The sequence below is a fragment of the Chlamydotis macqueenii genome, chromosome 1 (genome assembly GCF_036417535.1).
Source record: "Chlamydotis macqueenii isolate bChlMac1 chromosome 1, bChlMac1.mat, whole genome shotgun sequence".
NCBI classification, from domain to species: domain Eukaryota; kingdom Metazoa; phylum Chordata; class Aves; order Otidiformes; family Otididae; genus Chlamydotis; species Chlamydotis macqueenii.
The window spans coordinates 72,058,134-72,083,813 of record NC_141556.1 but is presented as its reverse complement, the minus strand read 5'-3'; the positions used below and the strand labels follow the sequence as shown (position 1 = coordinate 72,083,813).

The following is a 25,680-nucleotide window of genomic DNA, read 5'->3' as shown; positions in this document are numbered from 1 at the left end:
CTACTTCATTTGCTTTAAAAATCCCTGTAATTAAAACAAAGGCTACATTTAATGCAAGCACTTCATAGAATAAAATTTCAGTGTTCCTTCTTCATACTTAAAGGTTTATTCTCAAAAAAACCCTGATATATCCAATAAAAATCCAACTCACTGTTTTGCCTTGGAGGCTCTGAGCAGTAACAGGCTGTAAACTCAGACCTGCTGGCATTGACCTTCTGTCAGGCACAAAGACATGCTGTACAAAAACAAAATAGCACAGTATGATCCATAGTTATCTAAAGACTCAAAAACTATTAAATGCAAAAAAAAAAGGTCAAGGCAACCTCACACTCATGACAAATTTGCTATGATTTGCCAGTCATGCTCCCTGCTGATCTACTATCTAGGACACTTCAGTACCCTACCTCTAAATTTTAGAAATATCCCACCTTTCATCATTCATTTAATTAGCAGTCCTTGCTCTTAGATGTTGCCCTACTGATAGCCTGTGTAAACAACAATTTTATTTTTTTTACCCACCATTGAAAGCTGTTAGAAAACCTAAGCTTTCTATATATAGTTGGTGTTTTTAAGTTAATGGCAAAAGCTAGTTGCATAACTAAAAAAATACAAACCAAATAGCATGAAAAACCAAAGGGAAACAGGAGTCTTGTACAAAAGATACTAAATATGAAATGACATACTGGCATAAAGTGTTTCACAAGGAAAAAAAAATATTAGAAAGCAAAATACGGCTGAAAGGACAAGTAAGCACATGCTTTGCAGCAATTACCCTACTGATATTTCTCAGATGTGTGAGAAGCACTGATTACTAAATTTCCAGTGCAGCTGGGACATAAAGCATGTCAAAACAAAATGACTCCTTTCTTGATAGGGACCTAAAAACTTCCAAAACCAAGACTTAGTAAACAACTACAAGTTGTTTAAACTGCTTTAAGATGTAGTTGAAGATTTTTTTTTTTCCCCTGCATCAAGAAACATAAAGACATCTGAGATAAAGATTTAGAAAAAATGTTCAGGAGCATTTTATACAAACTCTAGTTTTACATCTGACTGAAAGAGTAATTTTTATGTATTTTTATGTAATTATCTCCAATCTATTAAAAACATGCATAACACAAGCATGATGGATATAGCTGCATACAGCACCCAGGTTTACAGTTCTTCATGTCTCCCTCTCACTGATGAAGACCAGTGAAGTTACACTAGTCAAGCGCTAAGGTTGTGTGCAAGCAGACACTGATTTTTAGTGATCTCCCTAATAACTCAAAGGCACCAAAAAGAATGACTACACTCAGTTTTTCTACTGGAACCCAAGGCAGCCAAACTTGTGGCTGAAGAACAGAAAAGAGTAGATGGAAAGACATCTGTGATTTTCAGTCCTCTTAGAATTCTTGCTAAAAAAGCTAGAAAGGAGAGATTTCTGTACGTACAACAAAATATTCTAAGTAATTTGCCTATTGAATCCTTTTCTTTCCTTTAGAGAACATAGCATCATGGACAGTAATAGTAGAACATATTTTCATCTAGTGTATTAGGAAAAATATCTTTTTACAACCTTTAGATATTTGTTTTTAAAATCAAACCTTTCTCCATGAAAACAGTGATGTGACTTAATCTTCATTATCATAAAACATACTACGGTACAACATAAGTTTTACAGTAACCGCATACTTTCTAACAAAAATTCTTGTAAATAAGTTTTTAAACTATTAAAATAAGTATTTTTACCTTAGTATGATGTGTCCTGTGTCTGCGATCAATAGATACATCTCCCCTTTGCACTGGCGAAGACACTTCTGACCTGTAGGTCCGCTGTGGGGAATACCCTTGGAAACCAGCAATTGAACCATGAGAAGGTGAGGTGGGAATCGAATGCATCGTCTGATCAGAAATATTAATCATAGTTTTAGGGCTACTTAAAGTACTGTGTCTAGTAAGAGTTGTTTGCTTATTGTAAAACTGACGTTGCTGCCATTCGTAGAGCTGCCACATTGTGTCATCACGCATCGACCTCCGTTTTTCTTCAGCTGTTACTACTCCCATGGCTCTGTCATAATTCAACGGTGTTACGCTGCAGAGGCTCTCTGGCCGTGCTTTGCTGTTTCTCGGCAGTGTTCTGTAGCCTTCTGGGTACCGGGGTAAACCCTGAGGTCGATGGCTTGGCATGTTTCTTGGTAACGTCTGATATGAGATTATGCTGAAACACAAGTTTTCTTTTTATTAGTCGACAGCATTAATACTATGGCAATGTAAAGTTTTTCAATATTGGTTAGGTTTATCTAGCTAACTCTTGCATTTTTTTTTTTTTTTAATATGACAAGTGTAATTTTTAAAAAATGCAAGAAAATCAGGACAACAATTAGAGAATCAGATATACTGATTGAATGTACTGTAGCAGCCGAAACAGGATCCTCTCTGTGATTAGCTGCCTGATTATATAATACACATTTCATCCTTTTACCAGTTTAACAGTTTAGTAGTGTCAGGTTTAGATAAAATCTTGTAACTGTCTACATGCTGGGCAGGTTTGGAAAGCTTTGAAGTTCTAGTGGATGAGAAGCTCAACATAAGCTGGCAATGTACACTTTCAGCCCAGAAAGCCAACCGCATCCTGGGCTGCATCAAAAAAAAGCGTGGCCAGCAGTTTGAGGGAGGTGATTCTGCCCCTCTACTCCGCTCTGGTGAGACCCCACCTGCAGTACTGTGTCCAGCTCTGGAGCCCCCAACATAAGAAGGACATGGACTTGTTGCAGTGAGTCCAGAGGAGGGCCACAAAGATGATAAGAGGGCTGGAGCACCTCTCCTATGAGAACAGACTGATAAAGTTGGGGCTGTTCAGCCTGGAGAAGAGAAGGCCCTGGGGAGACCTTATAGTGATCTTCCAGTATCTAAAGGGGGCCTACAGGAAAGATGGGGAGAGGCTCTTCAGCAAGGTCTCTTGTGATACAACAAGGGGTAATGGTTTTAAAATAGAAGGAAGTAGACTTAGATTAGATATAAGGAAAATAGTTTTTACACTGAGTGTGGTGAAACACCGAAACAGGTTGCCCAGAGAGGTGGTGGATGCCCCATCCCTGGAAACATTCAAGGCCAGGTTGGATGGGGCTCTGAACAACCTGATCTGGTTTGAGATGTCCCTGCTCCTGGCAGGGGGATTGGATTAGATGACCTTTGAATGTCCGTTCCAACCCTAACTATTCTATGATTCTGTACTGTTTCCAGATAAGGCCATTTCAAATGTTCTCTTTTTCAAAAGTGAAAAGATCTCCTGTTGTTTCCATAAGAAAATCTTGAGCAATTACTATGGATATAAAAATAATTATGAATTTTTTAAGAGCAGACTAAGGAGAAATAGCAGTAATTGTCTAACAAAATTATACTTTGCAATTGTCAAGGACAAGCCATTCCATATCAGCTATTCAAGCGAAACAAATAGCTAAATATTTTTTTATAATAATACTGTATTGCTTTTCAACTTGGATATGAATTCAAAGGCTTATTCTTTAATTTGTTGCCACATAAAAATTCTGGAGTGCCTCAGTAATTTAGCAACTTTCAGCATTAGTTTTAATGCTTTAATTTTCCATACTAAGTACCGATGCATGCCTAAGTATGATAAAGCTTTTTTTTTTTTTTTTTTTTTTTCAGAGGACAATATCTAGGTCATAAACATTGATTCATTGAATCCTTATCTAAAATTCAGATGAGCACTTTTTAAAGCCTTGTGCTACTGATCATGTCTATGATAGATGCTTACCCAGGGACAACAAAACTGATCTCCAATTGGGCATGATTCAGCCATCAGAGGGCAGCAGCTTCCACCCACACCCCAGACTAATTCAAACTAAAATCCCTGCCACCACAAGGTACCAGAATCTGAAGATGACTTCGAATGACTTCAGTGCCACGAAAACATTAAAGAAATTATGTAGGACAAATGGCAAGATACACCAGCATTATGCATGTTAGATCCTTATGGAATAACTATGAAGGAAATTGATGATGGTAAACCCTACTTTTCACTGAAAATATTTCACTGAGTATTTATGATGACCTGTAACATTTTTGGAGATGAAAACTGCTATAAAGAGCTTTACATACAAAATCTGCTACAGTTGCTGAAGCTTTCCAAGAATTAATGAAGTATTATCCCCATTTTTCTAGATTGGACAGCTTTCCGTTCTCACAAAAAAAACCAAAACAAAAACAAAACCAAACCAAAACAAAAAAACAATGGGAAAAGGATTCTAAATCCTATTCTTTTGCTGCAAAACTTGCTTAAATATCTCTAAATTTCTTCATGGAACATACCATTAATGAGAAGGGCTTTTCTCAATCTCCATATTTAAAAAAATAAACAACCAAGATACTTTTGGGTTCAGTTTCTGACTTTCAAAACACTATTTTAGCCATTCACAAATGGGTATGGCTAAGTCTGATATCTTCCTGACGATACCCAGTAGCTAGATATGTCTCACTCACTGAAGCTTCTCTCCCATTTTATTAATTAAATGAGCACTGTAATCTTGTTGGCTCCTTTAAATATCCAGGACAACTTGAAGAAAAACCGTCTGAAGTTCTTACTATGTAAAGAGAACAATTTACACTCTGCATGCAAATACTTATAATCTAGAACATGTAGGAAGATAATATATCCATCTTCTATTAGTAAACCATGAAAACTGTGGAAAGGCCAACTGCCTCAGTATTAAGCCTTGGTTTACATCATTTGATAAAATCAAAACAGATTCACCAAGGTCCCGTTGATACTTGCAAGAATGCCATTCTAGTCAAATCCAAAAAACAACTCTAGACAGTACCACAGCCTACAGCTGCCTTCCACGCAAAGGGAGACTGCTGCAGCCAGGCAAGCAGTCACGCACGCTGTGAGTCTGCAAAATATTTCCACAACTGTCATCGTAAATAGCTCCCTACAAAGGTTACCACATGAAAAAAAAAAAAAAAGGCTTCCACATGTATTTATAAACTCCTTATAGATAACTTTAGAGGTCGTCTAGAACAACCAGCAATGCTGGTTCTGGTGTCCAAGTTCCAAGTTGGACTATTTGGGAAAGTGACTTTGCTGCTAAACCTTTAGGGACTCAGTCCTGCAATGTTATAAATATCCTCAGATCAAAACCTCAAAAAAGCCCTTTATCCTAAAGAATGCAAATACCAGCTGGCCCAGAATACAGAACTTTCATGTGTGAATAAAGCAAGGGTGGCAGATTGAAGATGGAAACCTGGTACTGTACAGCAGGCATTATTTAGGATGAGGCTTATATGCGCAAGGTGGGGAGACAGAGGCTCACACATTGGGTTAGCAGCAACAAAAAACTTCACTTAGTACCATGCAACCCTTCTATATTTTTTCACATTTGAGAAAGACCACTCAAGTCAACCACTTTTTGTGAAAATATTTACTTGTAACTGATTTGTGCAAAATTAATTTAATGAAATGATATTGAAGTGGAATGTTTTTATCTAAAAAATATTATTTTTGGTTTAAAAAAAAAGTTTGTGTTCCTCAAGGCATCAGTTGTCTATTCATGTGGCTTCTGCAAAACTAGATGTCTAGATCCACAGAAATGGCAGCTAACAGCTTCAGGAGTTACACTGACATAATTCTCATTAATTTCTCAGGAAATCAAACTACTAAGAGGTCAGCGCGTTCCTCTACAAAAATTAGTAGTTTTATAGTGAATTCTTTTAATTCCATATTGAGGACAGCTAACAGCCCCTATTTTATTTATAGTTATTTAATCAAACTTGTTTGTCAACATTTTATAGAATCATAGAATGGTTAGGGTTGGAAGGGACCTTCAAAGGTCATCTAGTCCAACCCCCCTGCAAGAAGCAGGGACATTCCTGACTAGATCAGGTTGCTCAGAGCCTCATTTAGCATTCTTCAAGTCCCAATTCCTTTATGGAAAGCATCTTTGTTAAAAGACAGCAACTTTTCCCCATTAAGTGAAGACTACTTTTCTAAAAAATTCAAGTTATGAGGTCTTACTACAAAAAGCCTTACTAGCCACTCACCCCAACCTTAAGCTTTAACATAAACTGGAGCTTCTTTCTACGCTCATTCACTAACTTGAATTCTACTTAAATTTCTGCCTCCAGACAGAAACTGGCAATTTGAACAAAAATAAAATTAAAAATTTAAATAAAACCACATTCTGAACACATCACTATACGTTAGAAATTTGGATCATTATTCAAGGCCACTTTCACACAAAGCAAAAAAGATAGCTCAAGGCCAATTCTTTTTCTGTTTGCTACCTCTACGTAGAACTGCAGTTGAAAGCATACTATTTGTGCTATCAGTGCCACCCCTATTTAACCAACAAGTGGCCTCTACAGTCAATAATAAAATATTGTTAATTAGTAACATATTGTTAACAGTATCTCTCTCTATTTGATTCCCACAACGAAATCAGTTTTAGGGTTTATATGCTTGTTCTTAACTGAAAAATGGCATAGCTATTCAAGTTCCTCCTGTTTGGCTGCGAGTTTTACAATCCAATTTAAAAAAATCTAATTGCACCAAAGAGCCTTCTCAGTTCTCATTATGCAAGCATGCGTAATAAAATAAAAGTCAGAGTGTGCAAGGAACTCTCTGTACTGCAAGTTCAAACTTGATCAAACTACTTTATGTTGATTACTTCACGAAACAATACATTAACAATTCCTAATTATATTTAATGAAGGACTAAAGGCAATGAGGATGTTCAACCAATTTTGGCAAGTGTAAGTCCAAGTAATGTACATTTTTCAAGTTTTTGCAAAACCTGAAAGGCCCACAACTTCCGTATTTTAAAATTTGTGGAAGATGTATTTTCTGAACTTTGTTCTATCTTAAGCTCTGCTCTGCCATCCCTCTATATGCAGACTCCCTAATTTCCAACTCTTCAAAATGTCTCTTGTGATAGAATCTCCATTACTTCCTATTTAAAGTAGTATTAAAAAAATTTATATTTTACTGCTAGAGATGCTTGCCTGTAAGCCAGCCTGGAAGCAATACCCCTACACTTCTGCTAGACAGAAAAATTGCTATCAGCACAAGATTCAATATCATTCACATATAATTTTAAAACTTTCTGAATAAGCACTGGAAATCAATATTAGAACTGGGAGATGTTTAATTTCATGAGAAGAGACACTTTAAGCATCCAGTTAGTTTGATTTCTATGTCTTACTCTTAGGTAAAGCATTTATCTCTCTCTTCAATTAAAGACTGTTTAAAGTTTAACAGCTCCCTGGAATAGAATCATAAAATCATAGAATAGTTGGGATTGGAAGGGACCTTCAAAGGTCACCTAGTCCAACCCCCCTGCAAAGAGCAGGGATATCTTTGACTAGATCAGGTTACTTAAAGCCCTGTCCAAGCTGGCCTTGAATGTTTCCAGGGATGGGGCCTCCACCACCTCTCTGGGCAACCTGTGCCAGTGTTCAATTGCCCTCATTTTGAAAAATGTCTTCCTTGTATCTAGTCTGAATTGGCTTCCTTCTATTTTAAAACCATTACCACTTGTCTTATCACAGCGAGCCCTGCTAGAGTTTCTCCCTGTCCTTCTTATAAATTGCCTCTAGGTACTGGAAGGCACCTATAAGGTCTTGTTGCGGTTTTGTTCAGTGAGGGGGAGCCTAAGGTGGTAGCTTCTGTAGGAAACTGCGAGAAGTTGCTCCTCTTTGTTCAGTGGACTCGGCCGGGCCTAGGGTGGACCTGCTGCTGGCCAAGGCCGAGCCAATTGGTAGCAGAATGTTCCGTGATAACGCCTCTGCGATAACGTATTTAAGAAGGGGAAAACAGAAAAAAAAAAAAAAAAGAAGATGTGAAGAAGCTGATCAGGGGCAGAGGCACAGAGGGGGAGGCGCAGGCTTCACGGGCCTTGCAGGCCTCACCCTCTGGCCTCTCGCCAGGCAGCCAACTGGGCCCAACTCGGTCTGGCCCGGCTGCAAGAAGTGGAGAGGAGATGAGATGGATGATGTGAAGAGATTCTGAGAGGCGTCTGCCAGCCTGTTGTGAAGAACTTGTCTTGTGAGAGAAACAGCTGCAGATGCCAAGGTCAGTTCAGAAGGAGGGGGAGGAGTAATGCGGCTCCTGGCCAAGATTCCCCTGCAGCCTGTGGTGACGACCATGGTGGAGCAGGTTGTCCCCCTGCAGCCCATGGAGGTCCACGGAGGAGCAGAGATCCACTTGGAGCCCGTGAAGGACCCCACACCGGGGGAGGTGGAGGCCTGAAGGCGGCTGTGGCCCATGCAGGGCCCACTGGGACAGCCGTTCTGGAGAGACTGCACCCCGTGGAAGAGATGACCCACGCTGGGGCAGTTTCACGAAGGACTGTGGCCCTTGGGTGGGACCCCACAACAGAGCAGGGGAAGAATGTGAGGAGTTCTTCCCCTGACCATGAAGCAGTGGCCTAAAACAACGCGTGATGAACTGACTGCAACCCCCATTCCCTCTTCCCCCCTGTGCTGCTCGGGGCGGGGGGGGAGGTAGTAGAGATAATGTTAAGCTTGGGAAGAGGGAGGGGTGGGGGGAGGTTATCTTGTTCTCTGTCTCATTATCCTGCTGTTTTTATTAATAAATGAATAGTTTTCCCCAAGTCGAGTCTGTTTTGCCCGTAACGGTAACTTTAAGGATTTTCTCCCTGTCCTTACCTCAAATCTTGAGCTGTTTTTCCTTACATCATCTCTCCCTATTCTCTTGGAGGGTGGGGGGAGTGAGAGAGAGACTGCGTAGTCTGGTCCCGACTGGGGCTGAACTACAGCAGGTCTCCCCAGAGTCCTCTCTTCTCCAGGCCGAACAGCCCCAACTCTCTCAGCCTGTTCTCATATGGGAGGTGCTCCAGCCCTCTTATCATCTTCGTGGCCCTCCTCTGGACTCGCTCCAACAGGTCCACATCCTTCTTATGCTAGGGGGTCTAGAGCTGGATGCAGTACTGCAGGTGGGGTCTCACGAGAGTGGAGTAGAGCAGAAGAATCACTTCCCTCGACCTGCTGGCCATGCTTCTTTTGATACAGCCCAGGATGTGGTTGGCTTTCTGGGCTGGAAGTGTATATTGCCAACTCATGTTGAGCTTCTCATCCACCAGCATTCCCAAGTCCTTCTCCTCAGGGCTGTTTGCAATCCATTCCCCACCCAGCCTGTATTTGTGCTTGGGATTGCCTCGAGCCATGTGCAGGACCTTGCACTTGGCCTTGTTGAACTTCATGAAGCTCTCATGGGCTTACCTCTCCAGCCTGTCAAGGTCATGATTGATGACACCTCTCTGCTAGGACAGAGAAACTTCTAACACCCAAAAAGGGTTTCTGGCCATTTTTATTTAAGTACATATATATTTATCAAGTATAATCACTTAAACGTTAATAAAAGAGAAATTTCAATAAACCTGTTCTGAGCAGTCATCCAGGCACCTCTTAGAGAGAACAATTAATTACATATTTACATAATATAGAGAAAAAACTAAAGAATGTAACCAGGATAGCAGTCTAAGTATTATTTGCTAGAAAACCTAGCAAAAAAAGAAATGTAAAAAATAATAAAAAATTACTTAGTACTTACCCTCTTGTTTCCTCTTCTTGTCCTTTTCCTCTTTGTATTTTAATCCACTGTTCCAACTGCAGCATTGAATTAGTTCTCTGCATAACTCGTTCAGACTCCATATGTGACTGAACTGCATTGTGCTGACCTCCATCTCCAGCGTCTGCCAGGACAACACCAACAGTTTTATTCTCAGACCCATTTAGATGAACCGGTCTGAAGTGTCCAGCCTGAATCGTGGTTATTGGTAAAGTCCTGTATTCAGATCCCAAAGGATTTAGCTTTACACTGTTAATTTTTGTTAATGGTTTATCTTGCCCAACTTTCTGGAATCCATATTTTTCGGCTTCCAATGCTTTCTTCTCCTCATTTTTGTTCACTTCTTTGTTTTTCTGGTTATTTTGTGCCTCTGGCTTAATTAGCACCCGATGATTTGAAATATTATTTGCCTCTCGAGGTGGTGTATTTTCAGTGGTTAACTTCTCTACTCTGGAAAGGAATATATACAAGCTATAATATCAACAAAACTTTAACTAAAAAAATAATCATAAAAAATAAAAAGTGAACATACTGGTGTTTATCAGGGTTATTTCAGTGAACCCCTGTCCAGATATTTTACACTAATATCTTGCCTTTGAGAGAAAAATCCAGACTATATTTTCACAATAACCAAGGACAGGTTGGGGTTTTTGTTGTTGTTGGTTTTTTTTGTTTGTTTCTGGTTTTTTTTTTTTTTTTTGGGTGGCTCCTGGCAGTGTTTTGGTTGGTTGGTTGGTTTTGGTTTTTTTTTTTTTGTTGGAGAGTGTTTTTTTCTTCCATGCTTCTCTATTTCTTTGCTATTTTAAAAGCATTTATGATATGGGGTAATTTTTTAAAGTCAACTTCCCATTAATTGCTTACAAAAAATATGCAGAAGAGGAAATAAAGCCAGAGTCTGAAAAAGTGGATGTTCAGTTCCTGGAGGGTTGGACATTCAAACAGTAAAAATATTTAGTGGCTCTCCAAGAGCTACAGCTTCCAGATGGCAACAGCCTGAAATTCAGACAACTTTTAAAGCCATCTTTAAAAATGGTAGCAGATTACATTGCTGACCAGCTTGTGATTCACAATAGTGCTGAATTTAACATAGAATGACCTCCTTTAAAAAAGCAAACAACTTTGCATGGTCACTGGCATGAATTAGCTTTCTCTGGTATGTTATCACTTTGGCTGGCATACATTTTGTGGAAAATAACTGTGGCTTCCCTAATTTTAAGGGTGAAAATAGTTGCTGACTTAGGGAACTGTACCACAAAAATAATATTTTTAGAACAGTTACTGCTTTACAGTACTCAGTGTATGCAGTTCTATTAGCTATCTTATTTTTAAAATTTCAAAATGTCAATAAGCTATATCTTTTTCCGTACAGGGACATGAACTGAACATCCAGCTAACATAGTTTCAATCAGCATTTTTTTGGTACAAGAGGTACAGGAAGAGATATAATTCTTTAAGATTACATCTTTGTATAAAACCAAACCAAGACCAGAACTCTATTTTAAGATGATGTCAAATTAACCTTTCATACTGTTTTGCATCTTTTTTGCAAATGTATAACTGTGTCCAGTTCAAGTGCCTAATCCATGTGTAAAAAGGCCATCGCATATACAACCAAGAGCACAAGTATGACCACTCATCTGAAAAATACTCTAATTCCAAGTAGACTAACTACATACATGTAAGCATTTTTGCTTGCTCCATTTTGAACAAGAGGCTTAAATGTCCAACAAGTCTACACATTCTCAACAGATTATTTAAGTAATGAATTCCCAACAAACAACCAGCTACCTGGGACAGAACCTCAGCAAATACATAAAGGATTGAAATCCGTAAGGTCCTTATAAAATATTACCCACTGCTAGTAATATCGGACACAATTTTAAATGCGCCTCCCATTACTGCTCTGTTCTTGCTATGAATTCTCCATGATGTGAAAGGAATCAAGAGACTCCTGCCTTGATAAGTACACCATTTCAAATGTACCAGTCAGAAATAGCAAGATCTCAATGTCCTCTGCATAGTGTATGTAAGTTAGGATGAAATGCCCATGCACCCTGCATGTTAACAAGGGGTGTGATTTTTTTTCCCTGTGCCTCTTCCTAACAGTTATGATGATCCCGATCTCTGCTTGATAATTCATAATGTTTTAAAAATCTTCCAAAATTCACTATATTAATGTAAGTAGCTCAAAATAGTCCTTTTCTTTCACAGTGATTATTCCTGAGCTGCCAACATGAAAACATATACACACACGTCAAACATATTGCAAATGAAAATATTCATACCAATAATCTAACATGAACGTCTCTTTGGCTATATGCGTCAGCATTATTTTTAAACACAGTGGTTTTTTTTTCTCATACATCACTATTAAATACAGAAGTCAGATACATCTGAAGTTTTCTGCTAGCAGAAAGGAAAGGGTAAAATTTCTGCCAACCATAACTTTTAGAGAAGAAAAATCTCTATGTAGAACCGGTTTTTATGTAGACTTTTGTAGGGGAGGACACGTGGTGGAACTGCTACACCTACTTCATCTTTTCTGTAATTTCCCAGTATCAGCAAATAAATGCTATGCTAATCTCCTGCAATTTAAAAGTGAGGTGTTTTCCTTTTTTGTTTTTCCCCAAGACTTTAAACTGTTCCCAAGACCAAACATTTCTGCCTATATTCCTTCTCAAGGTTATGGAAAAAAACTAGATCACCTCCTCCCTCAGTACTGTATTACTCAGTGTTCTACACAAACTAAAGAAACTCCCCAAACTAAAGGAACTCCCCAAACAGAAAAGTGAAGGACAAACTCCATTTCCCACAATTATCAAGTCAAAAAAGGGTGTTAAAATTTGAGTTTTCAGCCAGTGCTCAAGATTTTACAAATAAACATAAGGACTACCTTGCAAATAATGCTAAACACAGGCATTAATACATGCAATATGCCTTAACAGTACCACCCCACCTCTTCACATAGCATTTTATAGCAATCTTTCACAAGGTGCTTCACAGCAGAGAAGCAGTTGCCATTTTACAGACGGAAAATCTGTGGTGCAGAGGCAGAGTGGCATCTCTAAGGACATTCACCAGATAGGTGGCAAAGTCAAGACTTGGCACAGTGTTCGATTCACACTATCATTCTGCTTTCCACTGTAGATCTTAATTAAAAAACCAACAAACCCTAAAATCACAGAATTGTTTTTCCATGCAATCTCTATGCTGTATCACTTGTTACTATGGTTAAACACAGAAGAGCCAAACATTTATATCTGGCATTCTTTGTGATGGTGCAGAGGCTTGATGACTAACATTCAAATAAACTTCTGGGCTCTTCTTTAACGTTGTGCACCAAATCAGTCAACTCAGTGTGAGCAAGAGATCTCTTTCCACAGCAAAGGATTCAAATGGGAAAGAATTATCAGAAACTAACAGGTAAATGTAAGAAACATAAATCCATATTTATATTTGGCTCTATATCTATATCTGTCTCTCAAAGATGTATTCAACAAGACTTGCAGGGTATTTTGAGGATGGGAGAGGGAGAAGACAGAATGAGGACTGAACATATGTGTTTCAGCATATACTGAACGCAATTTTTAGGTTTCTAAACAGAAATAACATGAATGGAACAGTAATACAGAAAAAGTACTATTTTCCATTGTTTCATATAAGTAGAAAGTTCTGAAGAGGGGGGCACACATGTAATCAAGTATCAGACAGACATGATGATTGATTTAACAAAGCTAGGCAGAGGCATTTGAAAAGAAAAAGTCAAATTTTCCAAACACAGTGACGTCAGTAAACCCCCACTGTGGATGTCATTATGCTAACAAGCGCTTTTTTTGGCAGCTTAGCTTATACTGTTCAGGGAGAGTAACTACACTAGGAGGAAAAAACTCTACTCTTCTTAGTAGACGCTGCATCACCCAGAAGAAACAAAGGCTCTGGCACACGCAGCTGACAGTGAAAGGATAGAAAAATGATGCTCTTAAACACAGGAGCGTAGAGAAATCAGCTTTTAGGCTAAAAATGATAAATCAGTATGTTGGTGGATATTAGCACCTACAAACACAAGCAAGCAATCAGTACTCACAGATACAACTTAACTGTGGCCTGCAGTAATACAACACAGAATGAGTAAGTTGTTTTCCCATCCAGAGAGAGGTTACTTGGCTTCGTATCTCGATTCATAAGCTCCAATAGTTTCTCACTGACTAAAGTATTTGTGTTTAATTATTTTGATAGGTCTCTCAGTACATCATTAAACTTGAATTTACTATCTAGTTAAAACTAAAACAAAAAATGTTTAGAAAGGAGTAATTATAGTTAAGATAATAGGATCAAATAATATTTGTCCTTCCCTGCAGTTCTACATCAGGAAGGAATTTTTCTGCTGCGACTGCAGATCAGTTCCAAAAGAAATGGTTACATTTTTATTTTCTCACCTCAGTATCTCATTTCTGTATTATGTGGCTAAATACATGTGGAAAGTAAGAATATTTTATGGAAAATTGGGCAAAATCCCCACAACTTAATGTTTTATATATTCCTTTTATCTTCTTTTCTCTCCAAGGAACTTCATAGAATCCTAGAATCACAGAATGGTTAGAGTTGGAAGGGACCTTCAAAGGTCATCTAGTCCAACCCCCCTGCAAGGAGCAGGGACATTCCCGACTAGATCAGCTTGCTCAGAGCCTCATCCAGCCTGGCCTTGAACGTTCCCAGGGATGGGGCCTCCACCACCTCTCTGGGCAACCTGTTCCAGTGTTCTATAACTCGCATTGTAAAAAATTTTTTCCTAATTTCCAATCTAAATCTACCTCCCTCTATTTTAAAACCATTACCCCTCGTCCTATTGCAACAGGCCCTACTAAACAGCCTCTCCTCATCTTTCTTGTAGGCCCCCTTGAGGTACTGGAAGACCGCTATCAGGTCTCCCCGGAGCCTCCTCTTCTCCAGGCTGAACAGCCCCAACTCTCCCAGCCTGTCCTCATAGGAAAGGTGCTCCAGCCCTTTTATCATCTTTGTGGCCCTCCTCTGGACCTTCTCCAACTGGTCCATGTCCTTCTTATGTTGGGGGCTCCAGAACTGGACACAGTACTCCAGGTGGGGTCTCACCAGGGCAGAGTAGAGGGGGAGAATCACCTCCCTCGACCTGCTGGCCACGCTTCTTTTGATGCAGTCCAGGATGCGGTTGGCCTTCTGGGCCTTACATCCTCAGAAACTGGAACTTACATCCTCAGAAAAATAAAGATACAGATTGTAGCTCTGAAATTATGTAAAGCTGAAACATTCAACTTAACAGACTGTTGAGTTTGGATTTCCAGAGTATCACAAGGAGTGAAATACCTTGACTTCTAGATTTAAAGAATTGTACTATCAAAACTCTGACTTATCATTGGGCAATTTATATTAACAAGCATTTAAAACTGGCTCAACATCAGCTTGCACAAATATTTAAGGAAGTGAGTTCCTAATAACTCTAGCTATTGCATCGTGTCTAGTCTATTAGAAAACTGTATTCAGCACAATGGTAGAACTTCTCAAAAAACAGAATTGAGAAACAAAGGCATTGGCTGGATTTGACTGAATCAAAATAATTTATGCTTAGAGCTCTGTGCAAGCTGAACTTTGGGTTACTTGGAGATGAGGTAATACAATACTTAATACTTAACAGATTTTTACAGGGAAGAAACAGTATTTCTTCTGGGTAAGATCATATCCTGCTACACAGTTCATTTTTTTTTTTGATAGCCAAAAGATGGATTCTTTAGAAAACAGACGTCTGAAGGATTTTCTTCCTTATTATAGCTAACAGACATGAAAATCTTTGAGGCTTCACTGGTCTTGAAATGTACTTTTTCTTAAGTAATTATTTCAAGACTACTAATAAATTTTTCAAAGAGGTCACACCTACTTCTGTTTCATTCTAAGGCTTCTCATCTGAATTAAAACAACATGATGGTGTTACATAAGTAGCTTTTCTTGCTTTTCTGACACCTGAAGCAATGCAAGGCAGATTGCAGGGGCATGTATAGCTGAGTGAAAAGCATTAGATAAGCTCAGCTGTATTGGGAACCCCCACTGTTTGCCTGTACGCTGCCAAACACCTGGAATAGGCAAACATCAGTGCTGGAACAGGCACTGTGGCTGAAGGAAGGGGATGGAAACGGATGGCCTAGCACTCAGAGGGGCTGGAAGACCCTTCATGGCAGTGAACTGCACGTGCGTTTTGTTAGAGCAGCCGTGGTACCGCAAGCCTGGGAAGGATGAGCAGCCCGCAAAGCTGCGCCAGGGTGAGCTCACTGTGAATCTTGCAAAGCTCTGAGGCAACAAACAGGACTGTGCAGCTGTATTAATGAACTGCACAAAAAGTGGATATTTGCATTAACATTTTATATTGCTTCTTATGTTAAAAGAAATGTCACAAATAATAATGGAACATCTACCTATATAATTAAGTTTGCTAAATATCTTCTATAGAGCACTGACTACTATGGGAGAAACTATGAAGACGACACTTATTAAGGCTCTGTCAGGTGGGGACACACTTTTTTCACATGAATTTTTTTTCTACTACAAAGATGTCCCCTTCAAACGTTCAATCTTTACAGTATTGCAAATACCAAATGAAGGTCATTTCTCTGGTTCAAAAAGAGATTCAGAATGACACATTTCAGTATTATTCCCCCTATGAAGTGGTTATACGATCAATACATGAATTGTGTTTGAAGTTAAGTGGATCTGATTCGGTTTAATCATTTCTCCATCTGTAAACTACCATAGCTATCTGCAATACACTTACAATGCCAATTTAAACAGATTTTTCAGCTTAAGTTTATTATTCACTAAGCTAAACGAGAGATTTTATTTTGTCAAAGTAACTTCACTCTTTTTAGTGCAGTCTCTTAAAAACTATGAACAGAGAAAGTAAAAGGTGAAAAATGCTATTAAGTATCTACTTGCTTATGCTCAATCTTACTCTGCTCTTCCGTTCCCAAATATGAGGAGGGTATAGGAGACAAAGAATGCAACATCCTCATTTATAATATGAAATCAAATATAATCAGACCAAATTTTATTGTGGTAATTGAACCTACCATTCCTTCTTTCTATAAAGCTGAAATCTTTCATTTTCAGTAATTTTGGGAAAAACACACACGACACTCGAGAGCTTGAAGCACATGTGTTATTTTTTCGAAGTACAGAGAACAATGCATTTTTTCTGCTAAGCCATTTCACTATGCTGTCCAATGCAGTGAATGAAAAACTTCATACTATCTATTTATTTAAAAGATCCTAGAGATTAATGCTAAGATTTCAAGCTTTTGTTAAAATTAGTCACTAAAAAGTTGCACAGGTGCAATGTTCCTAGTTTACTGTTATCCTTCTGAATGTCCTGTAGATTGACATAAGTAAAAGCTTCATTATGTTTGACTGAGAAGCTCATAAAACATTAAAACATGTAACATTAAAAGTGTCTAATCATTCTGCATTCCCGTGCCAGGACCATACTGGAACATGGGATATGGAAATGTCAGGAACCAGTTAACAGGAATGACTTGTACTAGGAATGCGAAATTCAGAAAGATTGCTTGTATTTTGACAACAAATTTAATGTGCTTACTCTTCTGCAAAAATTTTACCTTTCTCTTCTTTGGTACTTGTGTTTATGTGATTTTTTTTTTTTCTTTTTTTCTTTTTTTAACTTAAAATTTCTCAGCATTGTTGCCATTTATTTAACACCAGTGCAGCAGGAACTATAAAAGTGCAGCATAGATCAAGTGACAGCAGCCATCAGCAATAACTTCAGTGCCATCAATAAAAAGGAGCTTTTAAATTTTCAGTTGATGAGGTTTCCATTATAGATGCTATGGAGCTGACCCAAGGGACCACATTTATAGAGAAAACAATTCTTACTGGATGGAGAGCAGCAGACAATACTCAGTTCCTGAGAACACAAGGCTTCCAGCAATAACTTACTTTTCATTGTCAAGACATGGATACATAAAGGATAAGGCTCCACATCAGGTAAGTATAAATTTGATGACAGCTTAATGATGAGCAAGAATGGCTCCCCATAGGTACAACTGTTTAATTTAGCCATAAACTACGGTTGTGAATTTGAGACTTATGACAGGTTTAAACCAAAGACTACCACCAGTTAAGCTGCTATTGCTGTTCAGTCAGAGGGGCAGGGGAGGTCAAACATGCCTGCACATAGTATTTGTCACCGCATTTCTTTTGATACCGCTGACTAAAGGAATCAGTTAGTTTATTTTCTTCCAGCCCCTTACACTCCAGGCATCCATATTCAGAATAGAACTTAGATAATTTTTACTACTTCAACATTTAATCTAACATTGTTATATTAGTAAGGGGTCTTCAATATAAGGAGAAATTACTTCAGCCAATTTATATCCTATTTTCAGGTTTACTCTTTCATTTAAATAAATCAAACTAAATATAAGAAAGAAATACACTGTGCCACTGTTTTGTTAATCCACACTACCTTTTCACAGGGTCTGTCTGCACAAGTGCTGCATCTGTCATGGCTTTCATCCACAACTCCATTTCCTTCCCTGTATCTGTGCAGAAATAATAGGTCCTCATGTTTGGATGAGCTGCCTGATTGGAAATGACATGGTCATTGCAATAAAAATGTAAGATTCTGTAAAAGAAAAGAGGCAAATTATGTTACTGTATACTCGTTCTAATGATTCTTATAATAAGATTTCTGCAAATAATACTATCAGAAAAAATATCAGAAGGAATACTTCATTGTTTCTCCTCTGTCACTGCATTCATATTCTCAAAATAATTGCCTATAATTTTCAGTCAAAGCTGCGTCTTCATTAATACACTCAATTAACAGCACTTAAATTTATTTACTCTATTAATGGATAGTCAAGATAGTTTCTAATGTAAGTTAATATAACTGTTATAAATAAGAATTTGGCATAGATTTCTGCAGTCTGAATGATACAGTAAGTTTTAGTTGGTACTTACCATAGTAAATAAATGATGTGTTGCTTAGGAGGCCAAAAGAGGAGCCAAAAGGAGCTCATAAAACAAAACAAAAAGAAGCCAAGAGAGAAAATATTTAGTAGAGTAACTTAAATAATGATTAAAAAGATTAGCTGTGAAACACTCCTAACAATGATTCATGTAATATTGTAATTTAAGTGACAATAAAACCTTAATTTTATTTATACGTAAAGATATAAATAACTAAATAACTAAAGAACTTTCATTAGCAGCATGTCTAGCTGCAGATACAGTTTACAATTCTAAAACACCACATAGTGTTTAAGGTCCACGAACTAAAAATAAAACAGTAATAATAACTGATACTCATTCATTTTCTTATGCTAGTAAGTATGTCTATCATAGAATCATAGAATAGTTTGGGTTGGAAGGGACCTTTCAAGGTCATCTAGTCCAACCCCCCTAAAAAAGCAGGGATATCTTTGACTAGATCAGGTTGCTCAGAGCCTTGTCCAACCTGGCCTTGAATGTTTCCTGGGATGGGGCATCCACCACCTCTCTATGTAACCTGTTTCAGCATTTCACCACCCTCATTGCAAAAAAATTTTTTCTTCATGTCCAGTCTGAGTCTGCTTCCTTCTATTTTAAAACCACTACCCCATGTCCTGTCACAACAGGCCCTGCTAAAGAGTTTCTCCCCATCTTTCTTGTAAGCCCCCTTTAGGTACTGGAAAGCCGCTGTAAGGTCTCCCTGGAGCCTTCTCTTCTCCAGGCTGAACAAACCCAACCCTCTCAGCCTGTCCTCATAGGAGAGGTGCTCCAGCTCTCTGATCATCTTCATGGCCCTCCTCTAAATTCTTGAATCTTCTGCTACTGTATTATGCAACCATCAGACTCAGAAGCTGTTTGTCAATCCTGTTTTGCATAACAACTCAGTAAAACCAGTTCTGTTCACTAGGGTATCGTGCTTTCAGACAGAAAATTAAACTGAAAATTTGATTCCCTTACCTTAAAGGCATATTTGCGGTTAATATGGTCCTCAGGAGAAAGCACAGATATCTGAAAACTAGGCAGAAGTATGCTGCCTAGTATTCCTTCTTCTTTCTCATCTGTGAATGCACAGTCTTTGATTAGAGAAACAAAGTGTTTTGACACATAATACTTGTACTCAGACCCTTCAGTGAAACTGTGCTTAACAACACAAGACTAGTAACAAGAAGTTTACCTTGGAAGAAAATGCATTAGAGAATCAGAAAGCCAGACTGATTCGTTAGGTAGGTGCCTGTATACAGTCTCAGAGTGTGCAGTCCCTAAAGGTCAACACACGCCACAGAACCCACATCACACAAATACGCGCCCCTAAAAACCTGCTAAGCACTGTGAAATCCAGGCCATTTGTGGATGGCTACCTTCAACTTTTTCCCAAAACGGACAAGTATAAGAAATCTCCTGAAAGTGCCAGTTAAAGTACATGAGCTACCTTATGGAATCTGCTGCCTTATGGAAAACACCACAGTGAAGCTTCAACAGAGTTTTTCTTGGGATCAGTACTTACCTGCATACAACTTCAAAGCTGAAAAATATACGAAGTCAAGCCTCTAATTCAGTGACAAAAATGATACCTGCTACCTGTTGTCTGCTCAGTAAAAACTGTAAATACCCATGAGAGCAGAAATATTTTAAAATACTGTTTATGATTGTTGGTCTTTGAGAAAATTTGCACATTCCTCTTCTGATATTGGGTATATTAAGCTATGAGATTGCTATTATTCCCATGACCAGTTTACACTCAGTTATATTCAATTTGTAAGAAAGCATGTTTCAGATCATTTGTAAAAAACTAACAAGAATTCCTCAAACCAAGCATGCTTTTTCAAGAAAGTTGTGTTTTTTTGTAAAATTTTAGAACAATACATTACAATAATAAATTGACATTTTAATTGGAAGGAACAACCAGCTCTTAAATCCAATTATACTTTAATAAAGGAATAATTGGACGCAATTCACAAAGTCAATTTTAATCGTATTTCAGATACAGAATTTCTAAACCAGTACCTTAGGAGACTGTTCCCCAGAACACTTCACTTAGCTGAAGATACTGCCCACAACATGTAACTATGTATCTATGAAATTAAGATGAAGCCATAGATATTGCAAAGTTTCAAGCATGGAAAATGTATACTGTTACAATTTAAATACCTGTAGACAGCACAAAAGGACTGTCTCTTATACTCGGACTGAAAAATCTTTTCCTAGTTCTCGTTTACTCACAAAATTCTGAAAAATCAAAACTTTCATTTAAGTTATTCATGTGGGGAAAGCTCTGCCCAGCCATATTAGAATTACGTAACACATTAGATGTAAAAATTAGGCTTTCTTGGATAGTTATTTAACTGGAGAACTGAGCATAAATTTAGTCCGATTAAAAGGTAAAAAAGAAATGAAGGAAGTAGATCTACTTTCAGGTACTCAACTGTACTCATAAGTATGCCTGAAACCATCCCATCTCCCCCTCTCAAATACTCCCTTCTTGCTAGCCACACACACACACACAGACAAAATCTGCCTTTTTTCTCCTGTCACTGAATGCAAGGCAAATTATTTTGTTTACTTTATTTGGACTGTTGTTTTGGGGAAAGATTCCCTTCTGCTAGATTATACTGACTTTTGACTAAGTCACACCCGCTAGTGCCATAGAAAAGCATTAAGTATTTTTGTTGCACTGAAGAGCTGCATGTCTGGAGGACTTTGGTCTTTGTTAAAGACACACTGCTACATTCCATTTACAGATTTTAAAAATCTGTTTTCCATCAGACTAGCTTTTATCTACACATTACTGTGCCCCGTACCCATCTTTATTCGTATGCTGTGTATGAATAATACAAGAGAAAAATAGCAGATTTTCCATCCAGCTCTAAGATCTTTTATTTGTTGCAACACCCTTCCAATGAGAAAGCAGGCAGTCCTTTATCACTTTGTGAAACAGAAAGAGTATTCTCTAAGCTCTGAAAAAATACAATGAAATAATTTTTCTTTTCATCTACAAATTAGATTTAAGCATTAGCTGCTACCATTGTAACACAATTGTAAGAGTTCAGTAGGGTTTACTAACAAAACCAAAATAAATAAAGAAAAAAGAATAACCACCACAGTCCTGTAATCAGAAACACTGCGATCTGGGAGTAAGTACACGGCTCCCCTCTCTTTCAATTTTTTTCCCAATATCTGAGACAGAATTAACAAAAACATAAAAAGCACAGGGTTTAGAGTGCAAGTTTTTTACATTTTAGTAGCCATTTCTAATACCTTTAAGAGTATCACTATACATGTTTAATTACAGTTTATCAGCTTTAACTGCTTTCTAGTAAGTGAATGATAGCTAAAAGCTAAGCTGATCATGCAAACAACTTAGTACTCTGCACAGTAACATGCAGAAATGAAAAAAGATTATAGAGCTGTATGGATTTATTTTATTTGTTGTTGGTTTTGCTTATAGTTTTTTTTGGTTTATTTTGAGATACTTTATGTGCAGTGCTTTAAATAAATTTCATCTGATCTTAAGGCAACTACAAAGCAGCACTTTCTTTAGAACCTTTGGAAGAGAGAACCTGAAGACTTGTTTAAAATAAGAAAACCCTATAAGAAAGCACAGAGTATACAATGACCACTTAACTAAGTGCAGTGTAATTGTACCACAATCGATGCCTCCATTACTGAAATTATAGCTTAATTTTGACTCAGCAGTGCTTTACCCAACTACATATACTTCTTGGGGTAAAGAAACAAAGCCTAATGATTATATTTCAATAATTCAGCATTTGTTAACTAAAACAGTTACAAAGACAAAGCTTTTGTGTTTCATGACTTAATTTGTCTTGATTAGAATAGAATCATGCTGCACTTTAACAGAGCAGCATTTTAAATTCATCAGTCATTGCTTTCAGCATCACCAGCATCCATGTTGCTTCTACCAATTCTGAAGTCTCATCCTAAGCTGAAACCCTTTCTTACCTTTCATAAGGCTGTTGTGTTTTAACTGTTAATTTTCCTCTATTTTGCCATACTTAACAATCTTCTTTGCTCTTAGCCTCCTTTAAACTACTAATTAACAATCTTCTTTGCTCTTAGCCTCCTTTAAACTACTAACTGTAAACTGGTTGTACACCTTATTTCAGGATTGAATGTTTCCATATGTACAAATCCCATTTGTTTATCCCTTCAGGAGCACTACAGTTAAGAATTTGTAATGGTGAAGGAATCAGTTTTCTAACATACATATCTCCAGGCTAGAACAGAGATAGTAGATTAGCAGCTAATTCTTCTCATGTAAAATAAGTCTCATGTAGCTACATAAGGGTACTTGTCCTGGTTCCAGCTAGGATAGAGTTAATTTTCACCTGACCTGGAAGAGGAACTGGAGCTGGTGGCACCTGTGGCTGGGGGACACAGCTGGAATAGGTTCCTAATTAGCCAACAGCTGGGACACTTTACCCAAATTAGCCAAATAGCTACTCCACACCATGTGACATCAAGCTCAGTATATCAGTGAGGAGGGTGGTAAGGGGAGGCTCCTGCTACTCGGGATGGAGCTGGGCATCAGGACCTACTATGAGCTATGGTACCGTAAATTACATGTTTAAGAATTTTCTGTTATTGTTTTTTTTTTTTGTTGTGGTTTTGGTTTGGTTTTTTTGTTTTGTTTTTTTTTTTCCAATCTGTTTTCTTTTCCTCTGTTATTCTCAAACTCTTTTTTAATCTCAACCCGCAAGTTTTGCCTTTTTTGTTTTTTCCAGTTCTCATCCTCGCCCCACTGGAGGGGTGATAGATATTAACAGACTTCTTTTTTCCAGATACAGCAGAGATTTCTACTCATATGGAATTGAACAATGTTTCACTTTACAAGTATTCACAAACACTGATTAGATTCCCAAAAGGCATACATATCTTCTTTATCCTTCTAAAGGCAACGTTTTCAGCTCCCTTCCACTATGCCAGTCCCATCTCCATTTCACTTACTTCATTTACATGAAAAAAACAGATTTAACCTGGTATATTTATTTCCTAACAACAAAAGCAGTGAGAAAACCACAATTCATAATTTAATAAAAGAAGCAGTTGTGAATGAGTTTGCCCTTCCTACCTGACAGGTAGGAAGCAATTATGTGAAACTGATAATTAAGAAAGAAGGGGAAAAAAAACCCCTACTCTAAAACGTAAAAGTAGCAGGCCTGGATATTGACAGCTATACACCTATTTTACCCACTAAGTTAAGTAGCAGCTTCATTTTTCTTACAGTTGAGTAGTGTGCCAAAATTTATCAGTGAAATTAGCAAACGAAGCTTTCCTGAGTGGAACTTACCTCTGTAATAGAAGAGACATAGATCTGAGAGCACAAACCACCGTTTCTTCCACAACTTCATTCCAGTACTATCCTGTATTAATCAAAGTGATAAAGCAAGAACTTTCAGACTGTTAATAGTTTATAAAGTAAACAGAGTACTATGTAACTGTGGTTGTGCACTAGTAGTTGATTTTCTTAGCTAAGATATTTTAAGCATCTTTGACTTCTCATCACAGACTTGAAACTGCAAACAAAAGATCATAACACAGGAATCCTGAAGTTAACATAATTTAAGAATCAATTAAATGAAAATTCATTATTTAAGCATGCTAGAGACTACAATCCACAGTTAATTTAAAAAGTATACTTGTAATACTTGGGGTACATCTTTCTTTGTTTTCTCAAGAAACTCTCTGACAAACCTCATCTTCTACAATTACTCATATCTAGAGCAAATTTCTTTCCCAAATAAAGTTTATTCCTGAAGAAATCTAATTTTCTTTTATACTTACAACCAATTTACACTGCACAACTCAGAATGAAAGACTGCCACCACTGCTGCAGTGTAAGTAAACTGAAGCACCGCAGCACACACATCCTAGTAGAATTAAATCTAATAAATATGTTAATCTGTTCCAAGAAGAAAAGTATGTGTGAATTATCAATATTCTTGTAGTAAATAGGTTTTATGACAATCCAGAAGAGGGATTCTCACAGTTTTTCATTATAGATGGTGTGGGTTCGGTTTTGGGGTTGATTTTTTTTTTTGAGAAAAGTCAGTATAATTTTTAGCCTCATATTTCAATCTTGGCTCTTTTTGTGGTGGGGAAATGAGCTGAAGGAGGAAGAAGAAATAATAAAGCAAGCATTAGCTAGGAAATATTGTTCAGAAAAAGTTAAAAAATCTTTTGCCACAAACATTTTCATAAACAGAATAACTAAACACTTTATAGCACTTTCCTTCTGAGGAACCTCAATGTGGTTTAACAAACACTAATGAAGTTTGGAAGCACTGTCCATAGCAGTCATCTCCTATTTCACAGCTGGAGAAGCAGAAACAAGAAGGGGAAATTGCCTTCCTCACCTCACTGATAAGGTCACTGACTCAATAGTGAATTAGGATGCCAGACCCCTGGCACAAAGGACACTGACCATAAAAATCAACCATATGATGTGAAAATACCCAGACTCCTTCAGTATAAAGAATTACCACAAACCCTTGGACAGACTTTCTGAAGAGGCCGTTACATAAGATCACATTTATCCCACCACTCAAAAACAAGAACAAGTTTCTACATGGTCACATGTAAAATTCTGCTAGTAATGACACATGCTAGGAATGATCTTTCGTCCTTCTTCAGACATAACAGAGAGGCATACAAAATGATTGTATGATTATCATATTTTAAATCATTTTCTACTTTAAAGTACATCATTTCTGTATCACTGGATTTACCAACTATTGTTTCCTCTTGATTGCGATTTTGTCACAATATGGTAACAATAAGTTCACAAGAAACACCTTCCAAAAAAAGAGTTGAGTCTGGACTTAAAAATTAGTAGAAAAATGACAGAAGAATGGCATTACATGCAATGAGATAGGACACTCTGAGTCAAACAAAACTTGCTGTTCTCTGTGATTACATAAACATGTTAAGAAAGTTATCTTACTGTGAAAGAAACCTGTACAAGCTCTCACTGTAAATTTCTGAAGATACTATCTGTTGGTAAAACTCTTGACTAAATTGGCTTTCAATTACTGCTACAACAT

At 37.7% G+C, this 25,680-nt stretch overlaps 1 protein-coding gene across 10 annotated transcripts in view; it reads right to left on the bottom strand.

Annotated features, from left to right (window-relative positions):
- The window catches only part of PLEKHA5 (pleckstrin homology domain containing A5), a 179,394-nt gene that overhangs the window by 41,954 nt on the left and 111,760 nt on the right, over positions 1-25,680 (bottom strand). For all 10 annotated transcript variants that reach the window (XM_086756255.1, XM_086756271.1, XM_086756234.1 and 7 more), the window contains exons 7-12: positions 23,928-24,000; positions 19,577-19,677; positions 18,093-18,208; positions 9,572-10,039; positions 1,732-2,200; positions 152-235 (exon numbers count right to left, since the gene is read on the bottom strand). In XM_086756255.1, coding sequence (XP_086612381.1) covers positions 152-235; positions 1,732-2,200; positions 9,572-10,039; positions 18,093-18,208; positions 19,577-19,677; positions 23,928-24,000 — 1,311 coding nt within the window. The remainder of the gene's footprint in view (positions 1-151; positions 236-1,731; positions 2,201-9,571; positions 10,040-18,092; positions 18,209-19,576; positions 19,678-23,927; positions 24,001-25,680) is intronic.